The sequence below is a fragment of the Scylla paramamosain genome, chromosome 33 (assembly GCF_035594125.1).
Source record: "Scylla paramamosain isolate STU-SP2022 chromosome 33, ASM3559412v1, whole genome shotgun sequence".
NCBI classification, from domain to species: domain Eukaryota; kingdom Metazoa; phylum Arthropoda; class Malacostraca; order Decapoda; family Portunidae; genus Scylla; species Scylla paramamosain.
The window spans coordinates 15,997,368-16,025,304 of NC_087183.1; the positions used below are offsets into that span (position 1 = coordinate 15,997,368).

Below are 27,937 nucleotides of genomic sequence, written 5' to 3' on the forward strand. Positions count from 1 at the left end.
AGGAGGAGGAGGAGGAGGAGGAGGAGGAGGAGGAGCAGGAGGTGGAGGGTACGGGTTGCCCACTTCAGGAATTTGCCTTATATTTTTCCCTTCTAAGAACCAGTGACGTGCTTTTATCCTTATATTTAAGTATTTGTCACTGCTTTCACTGCTGCTTGCAAGGGGCGTCGCACGGGAAGCCTTGGCACACTGGAGACTTACTGGGAATGGTTTTGTAGGCTCATGATGTGACAATAGGTTAATCATGGGGGCTGGGTCCTCTCTCTCTCTCTCTCTCTCTCTCTCTCTCTCTCTCTCTCTCTCTCTCTCTCTCTCTCTCTCTCTCTCTCTCTCTCTGTACTGTGCGATGCTCCACTTCTGCCGCATCGGAAAGTGTTCCCAGAGAGAGGGGGGGGAGGGGCTGTGTTTAGCATACCCACAATTCTTATAATAGTAGTTTTGCTGAATGTAGTAACACTCAGGCCAGACTAAGCTTCGTTGTAGTAGTAGTAGTAGTAGTAGTAGTAGTAGTAGTAGTAGTAGTAGTTGTTGTTGTTGTTGTTGTTGTTGTTGTTGTAAGCACTAATATCTTTACCACTGTTATTTTATTAGGAAGTTTGGGTTCATAATTATTATTATTATTATTATTAGTAGTAGTAGTAGTAGTAGTAGTAGTAACTGTTGTTGTTGTTGTTGCTGCTGCTGCTGCTGCTGCTGTAATGGGAGGAGGAATATCATAATAGTAGTAGTAGTACTTAAAAGAAAATACTTGCTTTACTACTACTACTACTACTACTATTACTACTACCACCACCTCCAGACATACAGTTTCACGTGGGTTCGCCGTGGTAGGAGCAGCCAAATGTTTATATATATATAGTTGCACCACGACCACCACCACCACCACCACCACCACGGCCTGTCCTTGAGGGGCCAGACCAGCACAACGCTCCCTGGCCCCAATAATAATGTCACCCTTGTTGATATAAGCTTGTTCGATGCATGTCTGTTTGTCTGTGTGTGTGTGTGTGTGTGTGTGTGTGTGTGTGTGTGTGTGTTTGATATTGGGTGTACGTAGTTATCGTGTGTGTGTGTGTGTGTGTGTGTGTTAGGTGCTTATTGCGTAACCCAATCAGGTTTTTATCCCTAAGCAGTTTATTTTTAGAAGCAGAAAGCGTGGTTCTGCCGTGTGCCTTTTATATCTATCTGTTTGTTCATTTATATAACCATTCCCTCCTTCCTCTACTCCGTTTTCTTTTGCTTCTATGGATTACGAAAACAACTTACTTAGGTTAGATAAAGGCCTGCTCACCTTTCCTATTTTCCCTTTTGGTTATGTGGGCTGAAATGAGGTTTGTATGGACAAAGGAAGATTTGTAAATATCAGAAGAAAGACTTGTATAGGTAGGGAAAGGCTCGTAAAAGCTAGAAGACTGATATAAGCAAGGAAAGACTTATAAAGCTAAGAAAAAAAAAAGACTTGTTTGGATGAGAAAAGACGTAAAAATTACAAAAAAAAAGCTTGCTCACGGTAAAAAAAAAAGACTTGTAAATGTGAGGAAAGACTTGTGTGTGTGTGTGTGTGTGTGTGTGTGTGTGTGTGTGTGTATATATATATATATATATATATATATATATATATATATATATATATATATATATATATATATACACACACACACCTTCCTATGACTTGAATTCCTTCAAGAAGGAGGTTTCAAGACACTTATCCACCAATTTTTGACCACTGCCTTGACCCTTTTACGGGACTGGCATTTCAGTGGGCATTTTTTTTATTGATTTTTGTTGCCCTTGGCCAGTGTCCTTCTTACATAAAAGAAAAAAAAAAAAATATATATATATATATATATATATATATATATATATATATATATATATATATATATATATATATATATATATATATATATATATATATATATATATATATATATATATATATATATATATATATATATATATATATAAAGATGAGGAAACACTTGTAAATAGTAGAAAAGACTTGTTTAGGTAAAAGACTGGTTAGGTTTATAGTAGTAGTAGTAGTAGTAGTAGTAGTAGTAGTAGTAGTAGTAGTTCTTGTGGTTGCCTCTTCTTCTTCTTCTTCTTCTTCTTCTTCTTCTTCTTCTTCTTCTTCTTCTTCTTCTTCTTCTTCTTCTTCTTCTTCTTCAGTATGCAAAGACGAAATGGTCACGTAGCGTATGCAAGAGATGACGATGGCGCTGTGTGTGTGTGTGTGTGTGTGTGTGTGTGTGTGTGTGTGTGTGTGTGTGTGTGTGTGTGTGTGTGTGTGTATGTGTGTGTGTTGCATTATGAACTATCAGCATCACCCAGCAGAATGCGTACCCTGCTTCTCGCCCCTCTCCCCATCCTGTGTGTGTGTGTGTGTGTGTGTGTTTCTTTACGTCAGGTTTAAGGCAAGGTTGCTTATGCTTACTACGTGGTTGGGCCATGGGAGAATGTATGCACACACACACACACACACACACACACACACACACACACACACACACACACACACACACACACACACACACACACACACACACACACACACACACACACACACACACACATTCTAGCCTGGTGCACACACTTACAAAGAAATAAAATAAAAATGAAGGACAAGGTTGAAGAGACTTACATAATATTGAAGAAAAACGTGAAAATGTGAAACTTGCATATATATTAGAAAGATCAGAAAAATTGACTATACTACATGATAATAGTAATAATAATAATAATAATAATAATAATAATAAAGAAGCTTGGAATTATTTATACTAATGTTGAAGGTCAGTCAAGGATATATTACAACTCGAAAGTAAAAAAAAAGTCTGGGAAGTTACATGTTACTTAGAAAAAAATATATAATTAATAATGAATAGATAAATAAAAAAAATAAATAAATAAATAGGTGAAATTTATATTCAAAACTGACAATATGCTAGAAAATATTATAGGAAATGAAATGAACAACAACAACAACAGCAACAACTTGAAAAGAGACTTACTTAACCGCCTCTAAAATAATTAACCTTACGTAACACACACACACACACACACACACACACACACACACACACACACACACACACACACACACACACACACACACACACACACACACACACACACACACGTACCCACACACACACACACGTACCCTCACACGTTCGTACCTAAACACACCCTACCCATGGTCTCTTAGTGAGCTTCCCGTGCTAAATACGTGTGAGAGAGTGATAAGAGTGACCCAGTACGTTTTGTGTTAATACGTAAGATTCTGCCATTCACTCTCACTCACTCACAGCAGCAGACTTGTTGTACTGAAGGTTTGTTTCCGTAGAGACTAAAAAAAAAGGCTAATTAATAAAATAAATGGATAGCACTGTGACAAACATGAATTGATAAATAAATAAGTAAGTAAACTTGTACTGAGGTCTTGTTTCCGTATATACTGAAGGAGGGTTAAATTAATGAAAGGAATAAATAACACTATGATAAAAAATAATGAATAGATAAACAGTTGTAAAAGTAAAAAAAAAAAAAACGCGAAAAAACACTCAAAACAATTAAAACAGACAAATAAATAACACCCCCACAACAAAAAAAAAACATACCTAAACAAGTCTTAATAAAAGAATGTAAAAAAGAAAAGACAAACTCACAACTCACCCATCACACACACACACACACACACACACACACACACACACACACAGTAAGCAGAACAAACAAAAGCTAAGACGCAATACACCGTCACATACGTATCAAAACATCAGCAGTCTGGGAGCGTGGTGGTAGTGGTGGTGGTGGTGGTAGCAGCAGCAGCAGCAACCAGTCTTATGTGGCCCTAACAGCGTGGTGCGGGCTGGTGGCAGGCTGCAGGCGGGCCAGGGCCGTGTGGCGCCTCGACTAATAAAAATACACACACATCCTTTATTTATTTATGTATGCTATGAATACTGACCACGTGCTGAGGTTCTGATGATTTTTTAATTATTTATTTATTTTTTTTCTTAACGTTTTGTGTTTTCTTTCCTTAGTTTTATTTAAAGAACGCAGAGATGATTAGTGTTTTCTTCCGTTGATGGCGTGGAATCCTTCCTAAGCCTTCACTAGAATCATGATAACGCTTGAAAATCGCCAGTAACTTCCACATGAGTTTGTTAGATATAGTATAGATAATGCACTGAAATGTTTGATAAAGAGGTTGATATGTTATGAACACTGCCACACACTGAGCCTCTAATGGCAACCAGGCACGTAGGAAGGAATGCTTGGAATAGAGAGACCTTGTATTCGTAACGCTTTTAGTCTCTCAAAAACGTAACTTGTGAAGGCCACAGAGATAATTAGCCTGGTTTTCATGGGTGTTTTCTTCAACTGATGACGTAAAATCCTTGTTAAACTATCACTAGATGCATGAAAACACCCTTGAAAACCATCATTAACTTCCGCTTGTTAGATACAGTTCAGACAATACAATGAAATGTTTGATGATACGGACACATTCCACTTTTCTAAGGACACCGGGGAATTAAGGGACGTTTGAGACAGCGCTTGTATTATCAGAGGCCTTGTTCTCTCTCTCATTACTTTTAAAGACCACAGAGACTATAAGTTTTGTTTTCATGGCTGTTTTTCCTCATAATTGTTGAAGAAACTTAAAATATGGCTAGCATCATGAAAACATCAGCAACATCAAGAGAGAGAGAGAGAGAGAGAGAGAGAGAATGTGCAGAAATTTTTTTTGTTTACATATTTCACAGTAAGGGCGGAAATATGTAGGCGTTTCCCGCTACAATTATACCATTACATCGCTATCCGGAAATGTTTTGAGTGTTGCTGCTATAATTATAACCTTAGCAGTAACTCCAGGAAGGCCGAGTGACTTTGTTGTTGTTGTTGTTGTTGTTGTTGTTGTTGTTGTTGTTTAATATGCATGACTACGTAGAATATGTTGTAAATATTAGTTATTTTTTTTATGGTAGTGTGTATATGTTTAATAGTAGTAGTAGTAGTAGTAGTAGTAGTAGTAGTAGTAGTAGGTGTTGTTCCTGTGATTATTGATGATGATGTTAGTGTTGTTGTTATGCAGAATACCGCTCTTGGCCTCGTTAAAAATCAAAGTAAATAAGCAAACAAAAGGTATGAATGTATGTATGGGTGAACACATTTGATATTATAGACCGGTTAAGAATGTTTGTTTATTCGAGAGAGAGAGAGAGAGAGAGAGAGAGAGAGAGAGAGAGAGAGAGAGAGAGAGAGATTCATGCCTCTTAATACCAAACACTCTTCTTACCACCAAACGTTACCTACCCATAATCCCATATTCTGTATTGTGAAACGCTTGGCTCTTTCGCCACGACTATTTTCAAAAGCCAGAGATGATTGACCAGATTTCCTCGAGTGTTTCTGTAAATAATGTAGAAATCTCGCTAATACGTCACTAGAACCATAAGAAAAAAAAATAAATAAAAAAAAAAAACTTGAAAACCAGTGTAACTTCAACAACGTGGAGCATTTTGAATGTAGTGGAGATGCGGCGCAGAACGGTTTCAGAACATGGCCCATTACTTCATAATATCCTTACAACGCACACCCTCACTATTTCAAACCACCAGTTCTTCCCTGCTCATAACACACGCCCCTTATATCGCTCACAAAATCTCCCCGCTAAACCTACCCATAACACACTCTTGTATGCTGTATCCCCTTATAACCGACACCCTTGCAACGTCCTCTATTTAAAATTTCTTATACCGGTAAACACAAACACATACTCTTTATCCTCACAGCCCTCACTAATTTTCAAACTCACCAGAGACGCAGAGAGAACAAAGAGTGTCAGAACCATTGCATATACGTAAATAACTTTGTAAACTTCCTTTATTACGAGAGGTCAAGAAACGTTCTGAACTTTCTGGAAATCCACGTTGATAAAGGAGTTGTGAGTGCGCACGTGTGGGTTGGCATCTCTCTCTCTCTCTCTCTCTCTCTCTCTCTCTCTCTCTCTCTCTCTCTCTCTCTCTCTCTCTCTCTCTCTCTCTCTCTCTCTGGTCAAAGGCCTCCTCCTCCTCCTCCTCCTCGCCACGCCTTGCTCCCTGTGGCGTAGAGGAGGAGCAGCAGGAGGAGGTTAAGGAGGAATCAGAGGAGAGAGAGAGAGAGAGAGAGAGAGAGAGAGAGAGAGAGAGAGAGAGAGAGAGAGAGAGAGAGAGAGACGATTGACGCAAATTGAGGAAAAAATAAGTAGATAAATAAATGGAGATAAGAAGAAAAGGGCAGAGAGAGAGAGAGAGAGAGAGAGAGAGAGAGAGAGAGAGAGAGAGAGAGAGAGAGAGAGAGAGAGAGAGAGAGAGAATGACGCATTGAGCACGTGTGTATGTGTGTATGTATGTGTATGTATGTATGTATGTATGTATGTATGTACAGTACGTCGCAACACCATCTGTATGTATGTTTTGACAATAGGAAAACTGTTCGGAATCTTCAGTTATTTTCCTTGTTGCTTTGTATGTTCAACGAGGGGAAGGTGTGTGCGTGTGTGTCGGAAAAGAAACTCGTACGTCATTCTCTCTCTCTCTCTCTCTCTCTCTCTCTCTCTCTCTCTCTCTCTCTCTCTCTCTCTCTCTCTCTCTCTCTCTCTCTCTCTCTCTCTCTCTCTCTCGTGTTCTTTGTCGTCTTTCTTCTTTCTTTCCCTCTAATTCTTGATCTCCTTCAGTCATTAATCCAATCCTCTTTCCCATTTTCTCTCTTTTCCCTTTGGTTCCTTGATCGTTTCTGAGGCGTTTTATTTCCTTTGTGTTCCTCTCTCCTTCCCCACGCAAGAAACGGTACATAATGTGTGTGTGTGTGTGTGTGTGTGTGTGTGTGTGTGTGTGTGTGTGTTATTTGTTCCTTTCTCCTTTTCGTATTGAATAACTTCTTCTTCTTCTTCTTCTCATTATTATTATTATTATTATTATTATTATTATTATTATTATTATTATTATTATTATTATCATCATCATCATCATCATTATCGTAGTCCCCCCTTTAACACAACCATTTTTTCTCAACTCTGTCTAGTAATGAGCATCACTTATATTCGTTAGTGTACATACCAACATGAATAATACCTTTCTTACCCATGTGTGTTATTTACGTGACTTTCCTCTCCTTGTAGCGCGGCGTGAACACTGACAGCGGAAAGACAACACTGGAGGCTGCCTTTGATGGAATATCCAGGTACCACCACCACTAGTTTGCTCTCAGTCATTCTTGTGGTCTTTTTATAATGATATGGTACTTATGGTGTCTAATAGGGGCGAGGCCACCAGCAAGACAACACTGGGAGCTGCCTTTGAGAGGAGGGGGGTATCTTGGTTAATGAAGTAGTTTAAGCCACCAACACAAGTTTACTCTCAATCCTGTGGTCTTTCAGTTATATGGTATTTGAGGTGTGTTCAGTAGCTAAGTTAAAGAAAAAAAGTAATATAAATAGAAAGAAATGACGGAAGGAAGGGAGAAAGAATAAAAGATAGTTCAGAGTTAGCACAAAAAAATAGAAGTATTAGATATGTAAAGAAAGAATAGTAATAGTAATGATAACAAAAAATAAATAAATAAATAAATAAAGAGGGAAAATGCCCGTCATATGTTGTGGACACAATCAACAGGAAAGGTTAAGTAAAAAAAAAGAAAGTGTGTTTATGTGTGTACCTGTCCGGTTTTGATAGCTTTTTTTTTTTCCTATAATGTTGTGATGGTGGATAATCTAGTTTTTATCAGAGAGAGAGAGAGAGAGAGAGAGAGAGAGAGAGAGAGAGAGAGAGAGAGAGAGAGCGGGTGGGGGCTACCTCAAATATTTTTAGTATTTTTGTTATGTTCGCCTACCCTTCTACACTCAAGAAATAGTAAGATTTTTTTCCTCCTTTTCATTCTTTGTGTTATTTAAATCATTAGAGTCAAAATCATCGTTTCTCACCACGTATTTACTTCATTCAGTTTAGCCTCAGTCACCACCTACCTAATGTTATCTTATTTCTGGCACACCTACACACCTTGTCGGCTTCCTCTCGTTGAATGCACGCAGTCTTCCTATATTGTTTTCCTTCAGCATTCTCGTGAGCTGAGTCTGTCGCAGTGTGGTCAATATATAAGATTGTGGTTCTTACTTGCATAACTACTTTTTGTATCGGCTCAGGGATCTTTAAATCTAGACTACTGCATATTGCTAAAACTCGATGCTGCTGCTACTACTACTATTACTACTTCTACTATTACCTACCACTTACTCCCTATTGCTGCTACTACTTGTACTTTACTTTTGACACAGATCTTATACTTAAACTGCAGCATAGTGGCAGGATTCTGTAAATTGCTACTACAGTAAAATCCCTCTCATCCGGCAGCTTCAAGTATCCGGCACATTTTTCCCCAAGCCTTAAAATCAATAAAAAAATCAATGTGTACTCATAAAATCGATTAAAATTCCCGCGCGAGGCATACTTTGTCCCCTCACCACCAGAGCCCACTGCTTCGCGCCACCTGTGGCCCACTGCACTGTGTTTACTCAGTGACTCAGTCCCGCGTGTGCACTGTTTATCGCCTTCATCATGCCTAAAGTTGTAGAAAAGAGGAAGCGTGTTGTGCTTACACTTACGCAGCTGATCTTTGTTATGGTAAGATGCGTGAGTGTAGGGTGGTGATTGTGGACATAATTTCGCTTCTATTCAAGTATCCGGCAACTTCTGGTATCCGACATGTCGGCGGCCCCGTTGATGCCGGATAAGAGGGATTTTACTGTACTACTATGACTACTACTACTACTACTACTACTACTACTACTACTACTACTACTACTACTACTACTACTACTACTACTACTACTACTACTACTAGATACAGCTGAGATATTTGAAAGTAGATTGCGTTAGGTCAGGATGTTGAGTTTAAAGTTATTTTTTTAGTTGTTTGTCTAATTAACTTTCATGATGTGGGTCTGTCTGTCCATCGGTTATATGCCTGTCTGTTTGTGTCTTTCATTTGTCTCTGTGTTTATCAGTCGATCTACCTATCCGTATGTGTTTATCTATTTGTTTATATTTATGTACTATCAATTTATCTGTCTGTTTATCTATCTGTCTTTCTACGTATCAGCCAATAGCTATCATTTTATCTATTTGTATTCTTATTGTGCATTTATCCAACCACTTATCTGCTTACCTACCTGCTAATGTAATTATCTATATATCTATCTACTTATTTGTCTTTCTGCCTGTCTGTCTATATATCTACCTGTCTGTGTGTCTGTTTATCTATCTATCTATCTATCTATCTATCTATATATATATATATATATATATATATATATATATATATATATATATATATATATATATATATATATATATATATATATATATATATATATATATATATATATATATATATATATATATATATATGCCTGTCTGTCTTTCTGTCTGTCAGAGGGCACAACAGACCACGGAGACATCACGTGATCGTCCCCATTTTAACGCCCTCTTTATCTCTCTTCCGCAGATTCAACGTGAACAATACACTACTGCATGACGAGATTGCGGAATGGTAAGTGCATGAGAGAGAGAGAGAGAGAGAGAGAGAGAGAGAGAGAGAGAGAGAGAGAGAGAGAGAGAGAGAGAGAGGGAAGAAAAAAAAATGGTGGTCAAGTTTAGTTTAGTCTGCCCTCTTATAAGTTTAAGTTCTCTGTGAGTCATATCAGCTGATCATTACGTCACTAGTTTATACAAGACCAAGTGATTTACATAATACGTATTTATGATAGCACCTTTAACTATGGGTGTGTTAGTAGTTTTATTTACGTAATTTTCCGTTAATTTAGTCACCTGCGTAGGACAAAATAGCGGAAGAGATAAATTTTTATATTTGTGCTGTTTAGATGATAACATTATGATGAAATAAAGAAGTTTTAAGGAATTTCTATGTTCCTGCACGGATATTTATGCATGTATTAATTTCGTTATGGTTGTCGCGGTTTGGTGTGGCTAGTGTGTGGTGATGTAAAAGGTTATACAAAGTGTTAGGTAAAGGAGGCGAGGGTGGCTACAGGCTACGTGAGGAACCATAGCGAGGCACCAGCTGATCGAGGGACGGGTGCAGCTCTGCACGCCGACTGTTTCTGTCATTTCCTGATACCCGTGCTGCCTGTGTGGTGCTTGCGTGGTGCTTGTACCTGGCCCTGCATCACCACAGGCCACTTCTGCTCCATATCTCACAAGTAGTGACGGGAACACTTGTTATGGAGTGATTACCTGGCCAAGGTGACGCACGGCACGGGTGTCTGGCCTCACCCTGCCCTATGTGTGCCCTGCCTGTATTGTGTGTAGGCCTAAGGCACTACGGGTTAAGCTGAACTGCCACCACCGGGCCTCCCTGGTATTGTACGAGGTGTGTCGTGATGTGGGGGAACTAGCCTTGCAGGTGACAGCTTAGGTGAGGCCAGTGGGTGATGATGGCAGGGGTGAGGGGGTGGTCACCCGCCAGCACCCTGCGAAGCCATGTGTGGCTCCCAAGCCTGGCCCGGGGGCTGCACAGCTCAGTGGGCGTGAGGAAGGAGTCAGATAAGAGCATTGGCAACACCACTGTGTTGCTGCAGGATGGCACCACCATCGAGGAGCTGCCTGCAGTGGTCCGCATCATCAATGGAGAGTTCCGCGTGGTGGGGAAGGGGCAGGCCGGCCAGCGGCTGGGTGGGCTGGGCCTGGAGATCCCCCAGGTGTCCAGGAACCTGTTCAAGAACATCAACTTTGAGGAGGAGCAGGAGATGATCCTGGGGTTCATGCGGTGCAACAAGGTGAGCGAGGTGCTGCAGCTGCTGGAGGTGTGTCCTGAGGCAGAGGTGACTCCTGTTGTGGCGCTGGCTGTCATTCGTCGCATCTTTGACCTGGAGAACAACATTGAGTACAGGAACCAGGGCATCAACCAGTACCCGGAGGAGAACCAGTTTACCTTCATCCGAGGCGCAGTGATGAAGCGCCTGGTGGAGACTGTGTGCAGCAGCTCAGACCCCCAGCTGCTGGTGGACACACTGAGGGCCATGGGGCGGGACACCTACCAGGGTGACCGCCTGAAATATCTGGAGGCGCTGTGCACTGAGTGCATGGTGGCTGTCACTGAGGGCCGACTCAGCATCATCCAGATCTGTGAGGCGGCCCGAGCCTTCCACACCCTGGGGCAGGAGGGGATGAGGTACCTGGACCAGCTGTGGCAGGGGCTGACAGACCGGACAGCAGAGATGGGGGAGAGGGAGGTGTGTGAGGTGATGAGCGTCCTGCCCCTGTTGAAGAAGAGCCGCAAGCATGTGTACAACATGGTGGAGAGGAAGCTGGGCAGTGTGTGGCACCAGCTTGGCTCAGAGGATGTGATCAGGATGCTGCAGATCTTGGTGCAGCTCAAGATGAGCCATAGCAGGATGCTGCCAATTTTCTCCCGCTGGACCAGCCTTAACATTCACACCCTGACAGAGGGAAACCTTCGCTGGCTGGTGTACTGCTTTATGACCCTTGATTTCTGTGACTCTGAAATCCAGAAAGCACTGGGGCGGTTCATGAAGGCTAAGAGGGTGTCAGTGAAGGACCCAAGCCTGGTGTCTGTGGTGCTGGACTACTGTGTCAAGATGCGTCTCCGTCACCCTGCCATCATGGACGCTAGCTCTCAGTTTTTCTGCAGCCGAGCCAGAGACCTCTCGGTGCCACAGATCAACAGCGTGTGCCGCTCCTTTGGTCTGCTGAATTACGAGCCGCCAGATGCAGCCACCTTTTTCCTCACACTGGAGCAGCTCCTGGATGAAAAGTTTGTGCAGTTCCCGCCAGACTTGATGATTGACCTCCTGCTGTCTTGCGTCTACTTGAAGAGATATCCCTTAAACTTTATCAAGAAGGTGTTCAACCCTTACTTCTTTGACAAGGTGCACTCCCTGGAGCCTCCCGAGATGAGAGTGGCACGCACCAAGCTCATGGTGCTGGACAAGGCCCTGTGTCTAGAGGCGCCCCACTACCCTGGCCCCCTGCTACCCCGGGACCACTCAGCCAAGACTTTCTGGCGGGATGCTCGCATCTACCGCTGCCTCAACACAATCCATCCGCTACTTGTGGAGATCGTGGGCAGCGAGGAGCGCATCACTCGTTCTGCCATCCTTCCTGGCTTCCCCAGCACAAACCTGTACGTGGTGGACTGTGTGGTAGACATGGCTGGCCGCCTGTCCCTCCACTCCTTCCGGTGGAGCAACAATAAGTATGCCCTGTTGATGCATCCCCCAGAACACTTCATGCGGGGGGAGGACACCCTAGTGGGACCCCAGGCCATGCGGGTGAGGCACCTCATTCACTGTGGCTTCAAGGTGGTCAGTCTCAGGACAGACAAGATCACCAAACTACGCATTTATCCTGAACAGCTCAGGAATTACATCGAGAACATGATGAAGATAGCAACAGTCTAGTCATGTTTTGTTCCTGTGTACATACTTATGTTTGATTAGAACAATATTAGATCTGAGTGTACTTTTAAAATATATAGAAACTGAGTGAAAGCTTTTCATCTTGTGCATTGGATCTTCTGACATTGGCAGCTGTGAAATGAATGTGTGAGGTGGGTTAAGAAGACAGTATTGTGTTACAGTATTAGTCCTCTTTCTATTTTCAGAACAAAGAAAAACTTAATTTCTCATACATTCCTTTGCTTCAGTTCAATAAAGTACTGGACCCAGAAGCATTTTGGACATTTTTATTGTATATTCCTCTCTTCCAGCCGAGTGTACAAGACCAAGGCCGAGTTGGAGGTGCTGAGGTTCGCCACCCGTGTGTCAGCAGCCGCCCATCGCTGTGTGATGCGCAAGATCCGGCCTGGCATGAAGGAGTACCAGCTGGAGGCCATCTTTCAGCACCACAGCTATTACCATGGGGGATGCCGGCACCAGGGCTATACCAACATCTGTGGCTCTGGATGCAACGCTGCCACTTTGCACTACGGGCACGCTGGCGACCCCAACCTGAGGACTGTGAGTTCATTGCCTTGTCATTGCTTCCTTGGTATATTTCTAGTAGTATACTGTCTTTCGTCTTTTCCCTAGAGTCAGAGGTTGGCATCTTGAGTCTCCTCCAGTGGTTTCTGTCCCTTTTATCTTCCAGACAGTTCTACCATAATTCCATTTCTCTAGCTTGTCCTACTTGTCAGTGAAGGACCCAAGCTTTCTTGCTTTATCCTTCTTGTAAGAGGCAGAGAATAGATTTGGAGAGTCTGTGGGTGTGTTTAGTTCATTGCTAGAAAAGTCTGAAGTATTCTGTGCCTTGCCATGAGTAGTAAAAAAGTAAGGTTGTAAACTTTTGATATGATTATGTGGACCTTCCTTACTTTTGTCATTTCATGTTATTTATTGCTACTGTCAACTGTATCTTCCTTTCTTTCATAATTTTCATCTTTAATATTCTTCAGTACTACATCTTTCATCTGTACCTAAACTTCTAAAGTGTATGGTGAAAGATATACAGATAGTGAAGTGATGTGTGTTCCAGGTGGGTGAAACGGACATCTGCCTCTTTGATATGGGAGCCGAGTACTATGGCTACACCAGCGACATCACCTGCTCCTTCCCAGCCAGTGGCAAGTTCTCTGATGACCAGAAGCTGATCTACAACGCGGTACTGAAGGCATCCAAGGCGGTGATGGCGGCAGTGCAGCCTGGAGTGTCCTGGGTGGAGATGCACCGCCTGACTTACCGCATGATACTGGAGGCCCTCAAGGAAGGTGGTGTGGTACAGGGGGACGTGGACAAGATGATGGAGGTGAGGTGTTACTCTGTTTTAATTACCTTTATCACTGCCCTTTTTTTTTTGTCTCCTCTCCCTAAGAGGAATGCAGTCAAAGACTATAAGGATTTTTCTTTGTAGATAGTCCATTCTCTCATAACTTGCAACTGGAGCATAAGCTACTTTGCAACCACCTCCCTGATTGCTCCTTAGCTCAGTCTGCTTTTCTGTTTATCACAGTCATAGCCTCTCTACATGAAAAGGTTTACTTCTTTTCCCTGTATTTGTGCGATACTGCTTGGACTACTTGGATTAAGCAGTCCAGATACAGGGAAGAGAAGTAAATTTCTTGGTGTGGACAGACCAAATGTGAGGTGAGCAGGAAATATGCAGGCTGAGACATGGAGCAATCAGGGAGGTTACAAAGTAGTTAGACTCCAGTAACAAGCTATGAGTGAATGGACTATAGCACCTAGACTCTCACTTTGGTACAGTAAGCAGAGGAACAAAAAAAAACAGGATTAAGGCAGAAAAAATATATTCAATAATGCTTTTATCCTATGTGGTTGAATTTCAGGCATTATGTACATATGGTCTCCAATTCTTCACGTTATCCTTTTTCTGAGTGTCTCCAGGAATTCTTAAGGTCCATCTAATTGTGTGAGATGCAATTTGTAATTGTTGTACCGTGGTTCCTTTGGTGCAGGTGAACCTTGGCTCCGTGTTCATGCCACATGGCCTGGGTCACTTGTTGGGGCTGGACGTGCATGATGTGGGTGGTTACCTGGAGCAGTACCCGCCGCGCCCCACACCTGCTGGCTTCCGTTCCCTGCGCACTGCTAGGACTCTGGAAGAGAACATGGTGCTTACTATTGAGCCAGGATGCTACTTCATTGACCATGTGAGTGTTCTGTTGTGGGGAATAAAATGTCTGACCATTTTGAATTGAGCATTTGGGCATTGTCATTTTCGGGGATTCCCCAGCTTATGATGCTGCCACACTTACACCAAGACACACCTCATGTCAGGTGCTTCCTACCTCAAAATTAAGTGGTTTTGTAGTATATATAAAGCCACCAAAGTGAGCGAGGCAACAGTTAGAAGAATTTGTTCATCTGCCAATGAAGTTCACTTGACACAGAGGCTACCAGCAGAGAGAGAGAGAGAGAGAGAGAGAGAGAGAGAGAGAGAGAGAGCCACCATTCTCTCTCTCTCTCTCCACTAACCTTAAAGTTCCATATAACCCCATCAGTTTGTGTTCATAGTTAATTGCTAATAAATGTACCTTAGTACATGAGTCCAGTAACTCTGCAACCACTTCCCCACAGCTGCTGGACCAGGCACTGGCCAACCCTGAGCAGGCACAGTTCCTGGTGCCTGAAGCCATTGCTCGTTTCCGTGGCTTTGGCGGGGTGAGGATTGAGGACGACATTGTGATCACAGCTGATGGGATGGAAGACCTGGCCGGAGACACCATCCCTCGCACGTGAGTTGTCCTGTGAAGAGCAGCCTCTCACCAAGATTAATGTTCTATTTAACTCTTTATTGCTGTTGGGTAGATATCTGAAAATATTGATCATCTTAGCTTGCTGTCTATAATGAAGTATGTACAACAATTGTGAAATGCTACGATGTATAACAACTGTGAAATGCTACTGTCTCTGTTTGGATGAAATGGAGTCATTACAGACTAAAGTGATTGGTGTGGTGTCAGTTAACTAATACAGTATCAAGCAAGGAACAGCACACACATTGCAATAACACAGCAGTGCTTATCATTCACTGCAAACATAACAGCATTTACGCTGCCCACCTAAATCCAGTAATAATGAAAGCGTTTTACTTTTACAGCGTGGAGGAAATCGAGGCACTCATGGCAGAGGGTCAGCAGGAGGAAGTGTTTGTGCCACAGCTGCATGCTCAACAGAAGCTTGGCCAGTAAGGTGACCCTGGCCACTTAGCACCACACTCAGGATTCCTTCACACTAAATCACTGGCATTACATTACAGGAATGATTATCCTTAGATTTAATTTTAATTAGAGGATGGCATACAAGATTGAGGGCATTGTAAGGGTATAGATGATTTGAATACTAAGGCAAAGAGTAGTGACCTTATTAGTCCATATTATATTTGTTCTTGCAAAGTAAATGAAGAAATACCCTGTCAATCCTCTCCAGCATTACACTTGTGCCAATTACAGTCTTTCCGGGAATATGTACTTACTATGTACACTACAAGTATTACTTTATACAACTGCCTGGTGCTCAAGATACAAATGTCTTATGTGTGGGGAATGTGCTTGTCTGTCTACACCATTAGTTCACTTGTGCCATAACCGTTAAGCTCTTGGAAAAGAGGTTTAGCATGCAAGTTGCAAGACCAAACATGTGAGCAGTTTAAAGTGAGGCTTCTTAAGGTTGTGAAGACATTATTAAACTGTTAATGTACTCATGCAAAAAAAGTATCCTTACTAAAATAACTCAGATTATATACAATGCACAAAACATCCTTTGTCAAGTTTCACATGGCAATTATATAGAAACTACTCACATTACTCTGTGAAACTCAGTGTTTACAATATTCAAATGAAACTACTCAAATTACTCTGTAAAACTCAGTGTTTACAATATTCAAACTACTCAGTAAGTGACTCGGTGTTTACAAGGGTAAGGATACTTTGTGTGGTTGTACACATGAGTTGTATTGTACTGTGCTCCTGTAACCTCCAATTTTGTATTGGGAACACTGCTATGTATGTTGCAGTGACCTTAAGATAAATAAAACTGTGATGCATATTTTGGAATACTGAGATTGCATATTTTGTAATAAATGTGGGGCTTTTAAACTGGTCAATAAAAAGCAATTACCATCCCAATATTTCACTGTCCTCCCACAAGACAACAGAAATACAAGAGTACAAACTTCTACCAATCATCAAAAAACAAAGTACTACAGGCTACAATTCCCTCAAATGTTCCCGGAAAAAACTACTGTACTACTCAGGCTACACCACTAATACCCCAACACTTCCTACCAGCACACAGGAATGCTGCTCCCTTACCTACACACTGAAAGGAGCTCTATATTTCCTTAATAAACTCCATGACCCTGTCCTTGTTGTTGAAGTCTTGGTGGACTTTCTGCAGCTTGAGGTGAAGGTCTTGCTTCTCCAGCCAGGCTGGCAACAGGTAAGGGTGGCAGGAGTCCACCTGGAACACAACACTCAGTTAACACTCACTGCATAAGCAACAATTCACAGCACTAAGAGTATGCAATCTTTATCAAAATCTACAAGGAATGAAAAAAAAATCATTTAACAATTTCATTTCTACAATGTTTGGAGGAGGCTTAAGAACTAATGTTCAAAGCTGTTCATAATTAATGAAAGATGTCTCAAATAGCCGTGAGAGGCTTAAATATTGACCCTTCATGCAAACTATTACAGTACCATGGGATAAACTTCAATGTTAAAAGATGAATGTTTCAAATCCTAAGGGTATATAATACAACCAAGTAATATAACATTTCAAAAGGAATCAGAAACTTTTCCCCACATTATTTTTTGCTCATCTCTCATCTATTCAATATCAAGTAATTTTTACCAAAATTCTTGACCTGGGTACTAATACTGCAAAAATATGCTTTAGAACACCAAAAGAAGACTATTTCACACCACAGCAATGCCTCACCTCCAACAGCAGCGTCCGGCCTGGCAGCAACAGGTGTTGAGCGTGCAGCAGCACCGCCTTGATCACCTCCAGGCCATCCTTGCCCCCATCCAATGCTCTCAAGTCCTCATACCTGTCCAGTAAATGCACACTGTACCCCTTCACTCACTATTCAATTTGTACAGCTTAGAATCAACATTTAATTCTTTATACTGCTTGTCCTAGTTCGGACACAGCCACACACTGTTCCACCATCTTCGTACGCTTTGGGCGGGAGCAGTAGCATTCCCTGCTGCCCACCTTTTCTGTCCCGTCTCAGACAATCAAGCTTTGGTTAGCCATGGGGCCAGACTTGGCGGCTGGCACTCCCTTCATCTCAGTATTTTTATAATATACAGCAAGCTTGTTACAACCATGTTTCCTTGGCATCTTCCTGAGCACCTTGGGAGCACTCTACACCAATATAAATTTAAAAAAAGTTTAAAATCATATCCTGCACAGATGCTGGTAATATCGTGATTCAAAAGGCTCTGTATTCTTTGCATGTCAAAGTTAGTGCAAAGATGAAAGGCAGAGGGATATAAACTTCTCCCTAAAGTGAAGCCCCTTATTTATATTCTCTATGATAGTTTTTTTCATTACTTTTCATGTTTTTCATAATTACATTCTCAAGATATCACACTTACATCATGATCTCTGGCTGGAGGCCCATAAGGTCTTTCCTGAGGACGTAGGGAGGGTTGGACACCACAAGGTCATAGCTGGAGTGAGGCAGAGGTGGCCGAGTGTCCTTGTTCACCTTCCCCAAAACCACCGTCAACCTCTCCTTCAGACCAAGCTGCACTGCGTTGCTTTCCGTCAACCGCACAGCATGTCTGCTCTGGTCCACTGCCACACACTCCACCTATATGTGGTAGACTCATTATTATCAAACTTTAATGCAACTGTACTAAAATTAGGTAGTATCATTACCATTAAATTATTAACTAGTGTCATAACTAAATTCTAGGAGAGACAGAGAATGAAGAGATTTATGGCATTTTTGCTTCTCTTTCCCTTAATTACACACATGTACATAATTGTTTTTCACACACACACTTTTCCCTATGTAAAAAAAATCAAATGAAACACCATGCACAGGAAGGGAGTCATATGCCACTCTTCACCAGACTCGGTTTATTGTATACAACACCATTTTCATCTTTTTTATCCAATGGCAGTGGATATGAATGTGACTCCCTTGCATTGTTAGAAGTAAGATAGAGTCCCTACAAAAAATTAGTGTTCCTTCCTTAGTGTTGATGATGATGATTCAGATTATCTAGGGGATGTAGGTGGTGATAGTGAAAAGTGGCAGTGAAAAGAAAGCATACCAAAGTTGAACACAGTAAAAGGCCAGTGAGAGTACTACATCAAGGTATGCTACAAATGTAAGGTGTCGTGAAGCCTTTGCCTCCATTCATGATATCACCAAGAAAAAGTTGGACACTCTGATGCTGAAAAGGAAGGAACCCCCTATTAGCATCCCTGTCCCTGACAAGCATGGCAGAAAACTGTCAGCCAAGGCTATTAGTGGGGAGACACTCAAGCTTGTGCATGAACATTTGTTCATTGCCTGTGACAACCAGTCAATGTTCCCAGCTGCACACACCTCACAGGCATTAATTGGAGGAAGCTTGTGGTGCCACTGCCCAACTGCATAACTGGTACACAAGCTGGATATACCAGCATCACGCACAGGCTAAAAAACTGCCAGAGAAGTTCTACAGGAGTGTGTTCACAAAGGACTATAACATTGTGTTCAATGCTCCCAAGACTGATGTATGCTCAGTAAGTGAAAAGCTGGGCAATGAAATTAAGTTTGTGGAAGAAAGTGGCAGGGATGTCACAGCCTTGAAGCAGGAGTTTGAGGAACACAAGAGACTGCTAAGGTACTGACAGCCCTCCTCCAGCAATTAGAAAAGAACACACCTAATGATACTGATGGCAATGTTAAAATTGTTGCAATGGACTTGCAACAAACTATCACCTGCCCAAAAATAAGAGCTGGTGTTGCCTATTATAAAAGAAAGTTTTGGATGTGCAATTTCTGTATCTATGACATCAATAAGCAAGAAGGATCAATGTTTTTGTGGGATGAGGTAACAGGTGGACATGGCTCTGATGAGGTAGCTAGCTGCATTCTGAAGAGACTTAAGTTGAAAATGGATGACCAAGGTGAAGAATTCACTGCACTCCACATCTTTTGTGACAGCTGTGCAGGGCAAAACAAGGACATCTGCTAATGGCAATGCAGCATGTGTATACAAAACAGCTCATGCAGTTCAAGCTCATCTTCATTAAGAGTGGCCACTCCCACCTCCCCTGAGACAGACTGTTTGAGTCTACTGAGAAGAAACTGCAGCTGAATGAATTCATTGCCAGTTCCCAGAATTATGCTGAGATCATCAGTTCACCATCCAGAGAAGCTTATGCGTCATTATGATGAAATGGGAGGACTTCTGTGATGTGAAAGGTCTCTCACAACTCCTCACCTAAAGGTGCTTTCTCTGCAGCCTGTCAGCTGGTGGTGACATGCGAGTATCCTGAGGGCTACATCAAGAATGACTATGCCTTCAAGGACATCCAAGCCAACACTGTTAAGATGTGCCTGCAGAAAAAAAATGGGCCCATGGTCAAGGGACAAGTTTGACCAGTCAAAAGTTAGCCTGCAGCAAAAGTACGAATATGACCAGCTACTCGCAGAAAAAAAGTTCAGGGCTTGTGTAGTTTGACCATGTTCCTTTGCAGTGAAGCCCTTGCATGGTTGACTGGTCTCCTTGAAAAGCAGGATGAACTACGTCACAAAGGGGTGGCCAACCAGGAACATGATGAGGGCACCGACACTGACCACATCCAGGATTATGTGCCCTTAGGCAGTGTTCAGGTGTGTTACTGCCAACACCTGCTACAGCCACATGCTTTACCCGTTGTTAGTGCCAACACCTGCTACAGCCATGTGCTTTACCCATTGATGACTTTGCATTTACGACTACTCTCATCAACAACAACAGCAGTGATAATCTTCGTCTTCATTATTGAGCAAGTAACAAAGTAGAGTTTACCACATTTTTATGTCAGAAATATTCAAATATTAAACCATAATTTTGTCCAAAAACAGTTTAAAATGCTGGCACTGAAAAATAACCAAGTCACACGTGTTTGAAGGTTGCCAAACTTTCAATGCCAATTTGAATGCCAATCAAACAATACAGAGAGAATTATACAAACAGACCAGCAAAGTTATTAGTGAAGTCAGTCAAATACCAACCTGTGGGAGGGCATTGAGCAGGGCCAGACTGATTGCTCCTGACCCACAGCCAATCTCCAGCACACGCGGTGACTCCATCTCCCTCAGGACCTCAATGGCCAGCTCCACCAACCCCTCCGTCTCTGGCCGTGGGATGAACACGGGTGGCGCCACCTTGAGGGTGAGGCGGTGGAAGTCCCACTCGCCCAGGATGTACTGCAGTGGCATCCTGGGGGCACAAGGGATCCGATGCTGCTGTAACCATGACTATTTACCTATCAGACAGGAGAGGGATCTCATGGTGTTGTAACTGTGACTGATACTTAGTATAACACAAACAAGGTGATCACAAGCATGCCAGGAATACAAAGAACACATTGTAGAAACACTACTACTCCTTACAAGGCAATATTGAACTAAAAAAGAAAGAATGCCAAGAGAAAATCTGGGATACATGGCACTCTGAATACACACCCAAAGATATACATACATGCATGTACCAAAGCTGTCTCCTAAAAGTGGAGTAGCTTTCACATTCACACCACTCAGCCCTTTGTTCCCAAACAGACAAAAAAAGCACTCCTGCCCTCACTTTACAGGGATCAGCCACACAGCTTGGACAGTCTGGTCCAGAACAAGGCTCCTTCATAGCAAATATCCTCTCCTGCCACACCTGATTGCTCACACCTGTGTGAGACGATGTGTGGCACCTTCCTAGGAAGTCACAGGGCCGCGTTATTCCTCACGCTCTCCATTCACTTCTGTCATACATGATCATTCTGTTATGGTGGTCCAGTGTCAGTCCTCTTCCCTATACTCATTATTCAGCCCCTCATTCCTGTCACCATTGTGTTCACCTTGCAATGCGGCATGTCATGAGGCGGTCCACTTCCTCCATCTGTTCCTTGCTGAGTTCCGTCTCTGCTGTGGCTGGCCTCTGTAGTTCACTCTGCAAAGAAAGAGGCTCATTACGTATTTCAGTATTATAATTGCAATAGCTTGATTTCTGATAATTTAGTGGTTGAAACGCTACTCAAAATATAAAATCAAAGACAAAAGATCATAACTATCTACTGTAAGGAATGAAACTGCAGAAATAAGCATGCCAACTCTACTACTACTACTATTATCACCACCACCACCACAACAAGACTCACCCGGTGGATGCCCAGGATGTGTGCCATGATATGCTGGGCGGCAAGGTCCCCCTCTGGGACCTCCGCTGTGGCAAGCTCCCGAGTCCAGTGCTCCACCACCTCCTTCACCACGCAGGACTCACAGCTAGTGGTGGTAGTGGTGGCTTGTCCTTCTGTACTAGAGGTCACCTGGTCACAATTCCCTTCACCTGAAAGAGTAACAGCACACTTAGATATAATACCCACACCAGGAATTTGCAATCACATTTCCCTTCACCTGAGAGCAAAAGAGCACCGTTACATATCAAACTTCCACCAAGAATTTGCAACCACATTTCCCTTAACTTTAGAGAGTAACAGTAAAGTTAAAATATAATGCCCACACCAGGAGTTTGCAACCACCACAGTTATTCTATTCCTAAAAGTGTAAGTTCCTCAGTTTCCCAAAGCAGAGCACAGTTAGGTATAAAACTTCCACCAGGAATTCACAACCAACACAATTATTCTACTCCTAAAGGTCTTTAAGTAATGCTTGGTGTCCTTCAGTGCTAGTTTTCTTCAAGGTCTATACTATGGTAGGCTAAAACATTAAGTTAGGTTTAGATTTAATGACAGGACCCATATTCTCAAGTCTCAAACTGTGCTCACCTGTGTGAAGGCACCTGACTGTTTCCCTTGGCAGCAGCCACCTGGATGCTGCCTGGCCAGAGAGCAGAGGGTGGGGGAAGTCATGATGCTGAGGCTGAGGTGTGAGACTAAGGCTTGTGGAGCTACTGTACCTCAAATGACCAGTGAGAAAGGAAGAGTGACACCTGCCAACCACCCTCCTCACTCCTAATCTGGCAACCATCCTCATTCTGTGAAGTGGAAGGCTGCAGTTAAGTAAGGAAGAAGACACCTGCTGGCCACCTTTACGACTCCTAATCTGACTACCATCCTCATCCTGTGAAGTGGAAGGCTGTGGCTAGTCTTTCTCTTAACTTGGAAGATGACAGCAGGCCAGAGGAAGCCCTAAGGAGCCAACAGATCCCTACCATTCAGTTACATAAAGATTAACTGGAGGATGTGGTTTACAGAAATAATACCTCAAAAGGGAGGCTGTTATCTGGTTGAACACCAAAGCAGAATGTAACAGAAGCTGTTGAATGCCTGTGCACCTCCACCACCTTCCTCAAACATGGAGAGGCTGTGGTCCTTTATATATATATATATATATATATATATATATATATATATATATATATATATATATATATATATATATATATATATATATATATATATATATATATATATATATATATATATATATATATATATATATATATATATATATATATATATAACAGGAAAACAGGATATAAGAAAACTGTAAAAAGCCAGTATTGGCCTCCACCATTCTTTTAACACTTGGGAAGCTGTGGTCAGTTCTTCTTTGGGCTTAGAAGACACCTAAGGAACACTGCAAGAAGCCAGATTGCTATACAAGTTATCGGAGATTATGGAAATAACATGTGCGTACCTATTTTAAAGATACTATTTGGCACTCGTGGAGAATTTGGGTCCCGGGCTGGATCGTGGATCAAGTCAACCACCGCCCTTCATATGGATTTTACATGCCGCTCAGTTCACCTATCAAAGATCAGAAGATGTGGAAGGCTGAGTGGTGAGAGGGGAAAAAAAAGGCACACACTGGCTCCAAGACCGTGGCTTGAGTTTATCACAATCGTATGATAACAAGATACCTACACAAAGAAAAGGCAAACAGAACGTCAGTCTTGCAATTTCTTGACACAGATAGACCAAATATGTGGCAAGAACTTATTAAATGACCAAATTCCTTCTAAGCCTAAAACCACACGTGAGCTGAAATGTAAATAATGTCCTCCTCCTCTTCTTGTGTCCTCGCTTCCTCGCCCCTCCTCCTCTCGTGTCCTCGCTTCCTCTGTCCTCTTCCTCCTTTCCTTCTATCCTCCTTCTTTTCCTTTTTTCCTTATCTAGCAAAGACTTAATCTCTTACTCGTGTTTCTTGTTCACCTGGTCCCGATCAATCTGCCAAAGCCCTTTGCCTCTATCATCTTTTCATTCGTATCTCCACACAGCTCCATCAGCACCACCATCCGTTCCTTTCCTGTCTTCTCCACTCTTTCATTCATGTTATGCCCTAACTCAGTTAGAATCATTTGCAATTATCTCTTTCCCGTTTCTCTCATACCTCTCGCACTCTAGTACCACACGCTCCACCGTCTCATCCTCTCCCACATCACACATCTGGCACACTTTGCTGCGGGACCCACTCATCTGCAAGTCCTTGCATTCACATCCGTACACTGTGCCCTCGGCTTCCATCATACCACATTTCATATATCGGGGCCTGTTTCTCCTTTTACCATTCCAGAGTGGTCCTTCGTTCTATCTCATTCTTCCATTTATTCAGCCTCACACACATTACTTCTGTCTATCTCACTCTTCCATTTTTTCTCATCCCATTCAGCTCCCACTCTTGTCACCAACCATTCACGCTCATTTTGATTCCTCCCAGCCATTTTCATCCCCCACTACTTGTAATCCACTCGTCTATAATTTTCATGCACCTCTTCCTCCATTTGCTTCCACTTTCATTCCGCAGATGCATCTTTCTTGCTATTCTTACATCATCAATTGTCTTAAGCCGACTCACGTAAGTAGTACTCACCCCTATTACTCGTGCCCCTACACCTCAATACCTCTCCTCCAGATCCCCTCCGTCCCCCACACTTGCATTTACGTATTATCACAACACGCGCTATATCGCTCCTAACACGTTTCTAACATCGCAGCCCCTCCCTAAAAAACATCACAAAATCTCTCATCTTACCTCAAGCACCTCGCCTCTACCCTGACACCCCCACTAACTATCGCACCACCACACACACCACACACACCACAAATCACTTAAAAACACACCCATACACATCTAAAACATATAAAAGTACTCCTAAACCCGCCAAAACACACCCAAAACACCTTCAAACAGACCCAAATACTCTTAAAGACACCAAAACACCCCTAAACTCATTGAAACACCCAAGATCCTTCAGTATTTGACCAAATCTACACCTGTTTCCAAACTCAGTTATAAAAAAGACCTAAAAAATAATTCAATAACCTAAAAAAAACAATAATGATTAATAAAGACGCTATAGCCGGCACAGAACCCCACCGAGTCTTCCCTTCCTGCCTTCCAGTGTACCTCCCAATATTAAGCTATACTCACTGCACTGTAGTTGTGCCTCTGTGGTGCTTCTTGGCGGTGTTTAGTGCAGGAAGAAGCTGCCGGGAATATGGAAACACTGGTCACTAAAGTGTGTGTGTGGCAAGACTGACCACTGCCGACCAAAACAATCCAGCCGCCCTTCCTCGCCAGCGCCGCATCACCACCACCACCTCTGCTACCTGCCCTCTGCCGGGTTCCCGCTTGCCTACACCGTTCGAAACAAAGATCGGGACTCTGACATGATATGGTTGTTTGAATTATGAACAAAATAATCCATTTCAGTACATCATTATTTATTTAATATTTATGTAAGAGGGGAATCTGATCTAGGGAAACAAAGAGGTTATGAAAAAAGGGCCAACTGAAGATGTCAGTACCCAAATTGTATAGTCAAAATTTTAAAGACACTAATTATGTGTCTTTCAGTCAAGTCAGCCTCACCAGATACAATCATAATCTTATAATAATCTCTGACATAAGATATCAATTATCTCGATTTTCTTCCTCTGTCACTTACCAGAAATCTTGCGCCATATGATTGCCCCTCACCTGATCTGTCACTGAGCGTGCAAGGTTTCAGACGCGCTCCTAGATTACTCCAACTGCAAGAACAGTAGGGAACAACTCAAACTGAATTAATGCCAAGCCCAGCCTCCTGATACTGCTCCCTCATGTAGTGGCCGGGAGGTCCTCAAAATAATCATGGAACAAGGCGTTATGGTCCGACATAAGTAGCAATCATTTCCTGGTCAAGGGTTCAGTTTCTCAGCCTCTCATAACTAAGGATTAATCTTCCTTCAAATCTGTTTCTCAGTGTTTCTATAAATAGCCCAAGTTTTACATTCATACAAATACTTGCGTGTAATGTAGTTTGGCTTCCTCTTCCTAGGAGCACTGCTGGAGAAGTTTGGTACTCTATTCATTCTAGCTCTGGCGTCTTGCTGGCCTCTGCTGGCTAATCTAACCACAGGGCTTGGTATACACATCAACTGACCTAGTGCCCCATACAAGGATGAGAGAGGGGAGAGAAAAAAAGAGTAAAACAGGAGAGAGAGAGAGAGAGAGAGAGAGAGAGAGAGAGAGAGAGAGAGAGAGAGAGAGAGAGAGAGAGAGAGAGAGAGAGAGAGTTTCTCTTTCAGTCTACACATGGAGTGGCTTGGCTCAGCCCTCCTTGCCTCCCCTGGTCATGACACAACAAATGATATTGAAAACATTCATGTACTAAAAGAAAATATTTATTAGGAGGAACAGGTTTATGTCCTTGACGATAGTAAGAGTTTTTTTTTCTAAAGGCAGGAAACTCTTTGGGTTGTCAAAGAAGGAAAATGTCCTCACTCTATCTCACTTTTATATAAAGCAACCGTCTACACCAACACGATGGAACCGTCAATGTATTTTCATTTCACTGTGTTTTTTCTTTCTTGGGAAAAATAAATGCACACAAAGAAAAAAATTTGGCCAAAAGATTTTTCAAATATTTCTCTATACAATACCTATACAGTATAAATATATTGAGGAAGGTTTCTGTGGTGTGGGCGACCACTGGCTCTCAGCAGCTTCCTCACAGAATATCACTTGCAAATATATATTTCTTCTTCTGTAAAATAACAATTAACACTCACAAAATTTTGGCCACGAGCCTCACTCAACACAGGGAGAGTGTTTCCGGCACTAAAACATATTCTAGAAGAGACAACACATGATAAAGAGAGACTTGAACTGACAGGCAGTCCTCCCCTAGCCTGGAGGCGACTCATCAGCGGCAATACTTCCTGGCACGAGGCAGAAACACTCCCCTGTGTGGCGGACCCTTGGGTATTTGTTTGATACTTGAGAGAATGAAGTGGAGCGCTGGCATCCTGCCCCAGGGAGGGGAGGACAGAGGGAGGGACGTGCCTTGCAATAATTAAGTAGCACAGATGGAGCTCCTCTCCCTGGGCATCAGCCGAGACATTTTGTGCACGAGTAACTTTTGCCATCTTGAATACTTGACACAGCTCCCAGTCTGTGGACACCCTGTGGTAACACCTGCAATTCCTTGCCTTTGAGGCTCAGCAGAAATAAATATACACCTTGCCTGAATGCCAGACACACACACAGACACACTGCGGTGGCAGCACTCTGACCTTCCATTACCTTCGTGGACTGCTCACTCCCTCGCTCATGTTTCCGCTGCTTGGCCTCGTTTCAAACATAACCTTAAAATGTATGAACTGATATCTCACAGATAATTACAACTTAATAAACAAAGACATCATACAGTTATATGTGAATGTAGCTATCTTAATCTATTTTGCCTCCCTCCCACCACAGTTTTTGGACAATCTGATCCAATACCATAACAGATGAGAACCTCATTAACTCGGTGCCACGCGGGACAACAGAAACAAAATCCAAAAATACTCTTTGAAGCCTCGCGACACTCTGGTGGCTCGCCGCCGCCACGGCACTCTGTCCCGACACACTGTGCACACGGCTGGAGAGTCCACACGTAGCTATGCACGCACGTAATGAGATTCTTGCGCTGCGTTTCTGAGCACTGGCGTCTGCGTGGACGAGTGTCTTGAGAAACTGCCCAATACTTCAGTGGTTGAGTCCAATGGCTGAGGTGCCACGTGGGGGGCAGGGAGGGCATGACAGGGGGGGTGCCAGTCAGGCGGCAGTGCTGTACGTGCCTTGAAGGATCTGGCATCACCGTGAGAGGGAGTGGGAGCGCTCCCGATCACCAATGGCACCGTCCCCTAACCGCTGGAGGGGCTCAAGCTTGTCAAAGAATGGATGCCTGCAACAGA

General features: G+C 42.7%; 3 protein-coding genes across 5 annotated transcripts in view; 1 reads left to right on the top strand and 2 right to left on the bottom strand.

Annotated features, from left to right (window-relative positions):
* Positions 1-16,665, top strand: part of LOC135089798 (xaa-Pro dipeptidase-like) — a 51,239-nt gene extending 34,574 nt beyond the window's left edge. The window contains 7 exon segments of the mRNA XM_063985844.1: positions 7,172-7,233; positions 9,553-9,597; positions 12,796-13,045; positions 13,560-13,829; positions 14,500-14,694; positions 15,122-15,279; positions 15,645-16,665. Coding sequence (XP_063841914.1) covers positions 7,172-7,233; positions 9,553-9,597; positions 12,796-13,045; positions 13,560-13,829; positions 14,500-14,694; positions 15,122-15,279; positions 15,645-15,735 — 1,071 coding nt within the window. The 3' untranslated portion in view covers positions 15,736-16,665.
* Positions 14,315-24,253, bottom strand: LOC135089801 (MTRF1L release factor glutamine methyltransferase-like). The gene is made up of 10 exons (XM_063985849.1): positions 24,105-24,253; positions 22,538-22,746; positions 21,911-22,098; positions 21,611-21,702; positions 20,775-20,982; positions 18,151-18,368; positions 17,486-17,597; positions 16,858-17,005; positions 15,079-15,356; positions 14,315-14,640 (listed from the first exon to the last, which is right to left on the bottom strand). Exons 1-8 carry the CDS (start codon positions 24,251-24,253, stop codon positions 16,877-16,879), a joined length of 1,305 nt encoding a protein of 434 aa, XP_063841919.1. The 3' UTR covers positions 14,315-14,640; positions 15,079-15,356; positions 16,858-16,876.
* A 2,111-nt stretch (positions 24,254-26,364) lies between these two features.
* Positions 26,365-27,937, bottom strand: part of LOC135089797 (probable serine/threonine-protein kinase dyrk2) — a 40,248-nt gene continuing 38,675 nt past the window's right edge. For all 3 annotated transcript variants that reach the window (XM_063985842.1, XM_063985841.1, XM_063985840.1), the window contains one exon: positions 26,365-27,927. In XM_063985842.1, coding sequence (XP_063841912.1) covers positions 27,837-27,927 — 91 coding nt within the window. In that variant the 3' untranslated portion in view covers positions 26,365-27,836. The remainder of the gene's footprint in view (positions 27,928-27,937) is intronic.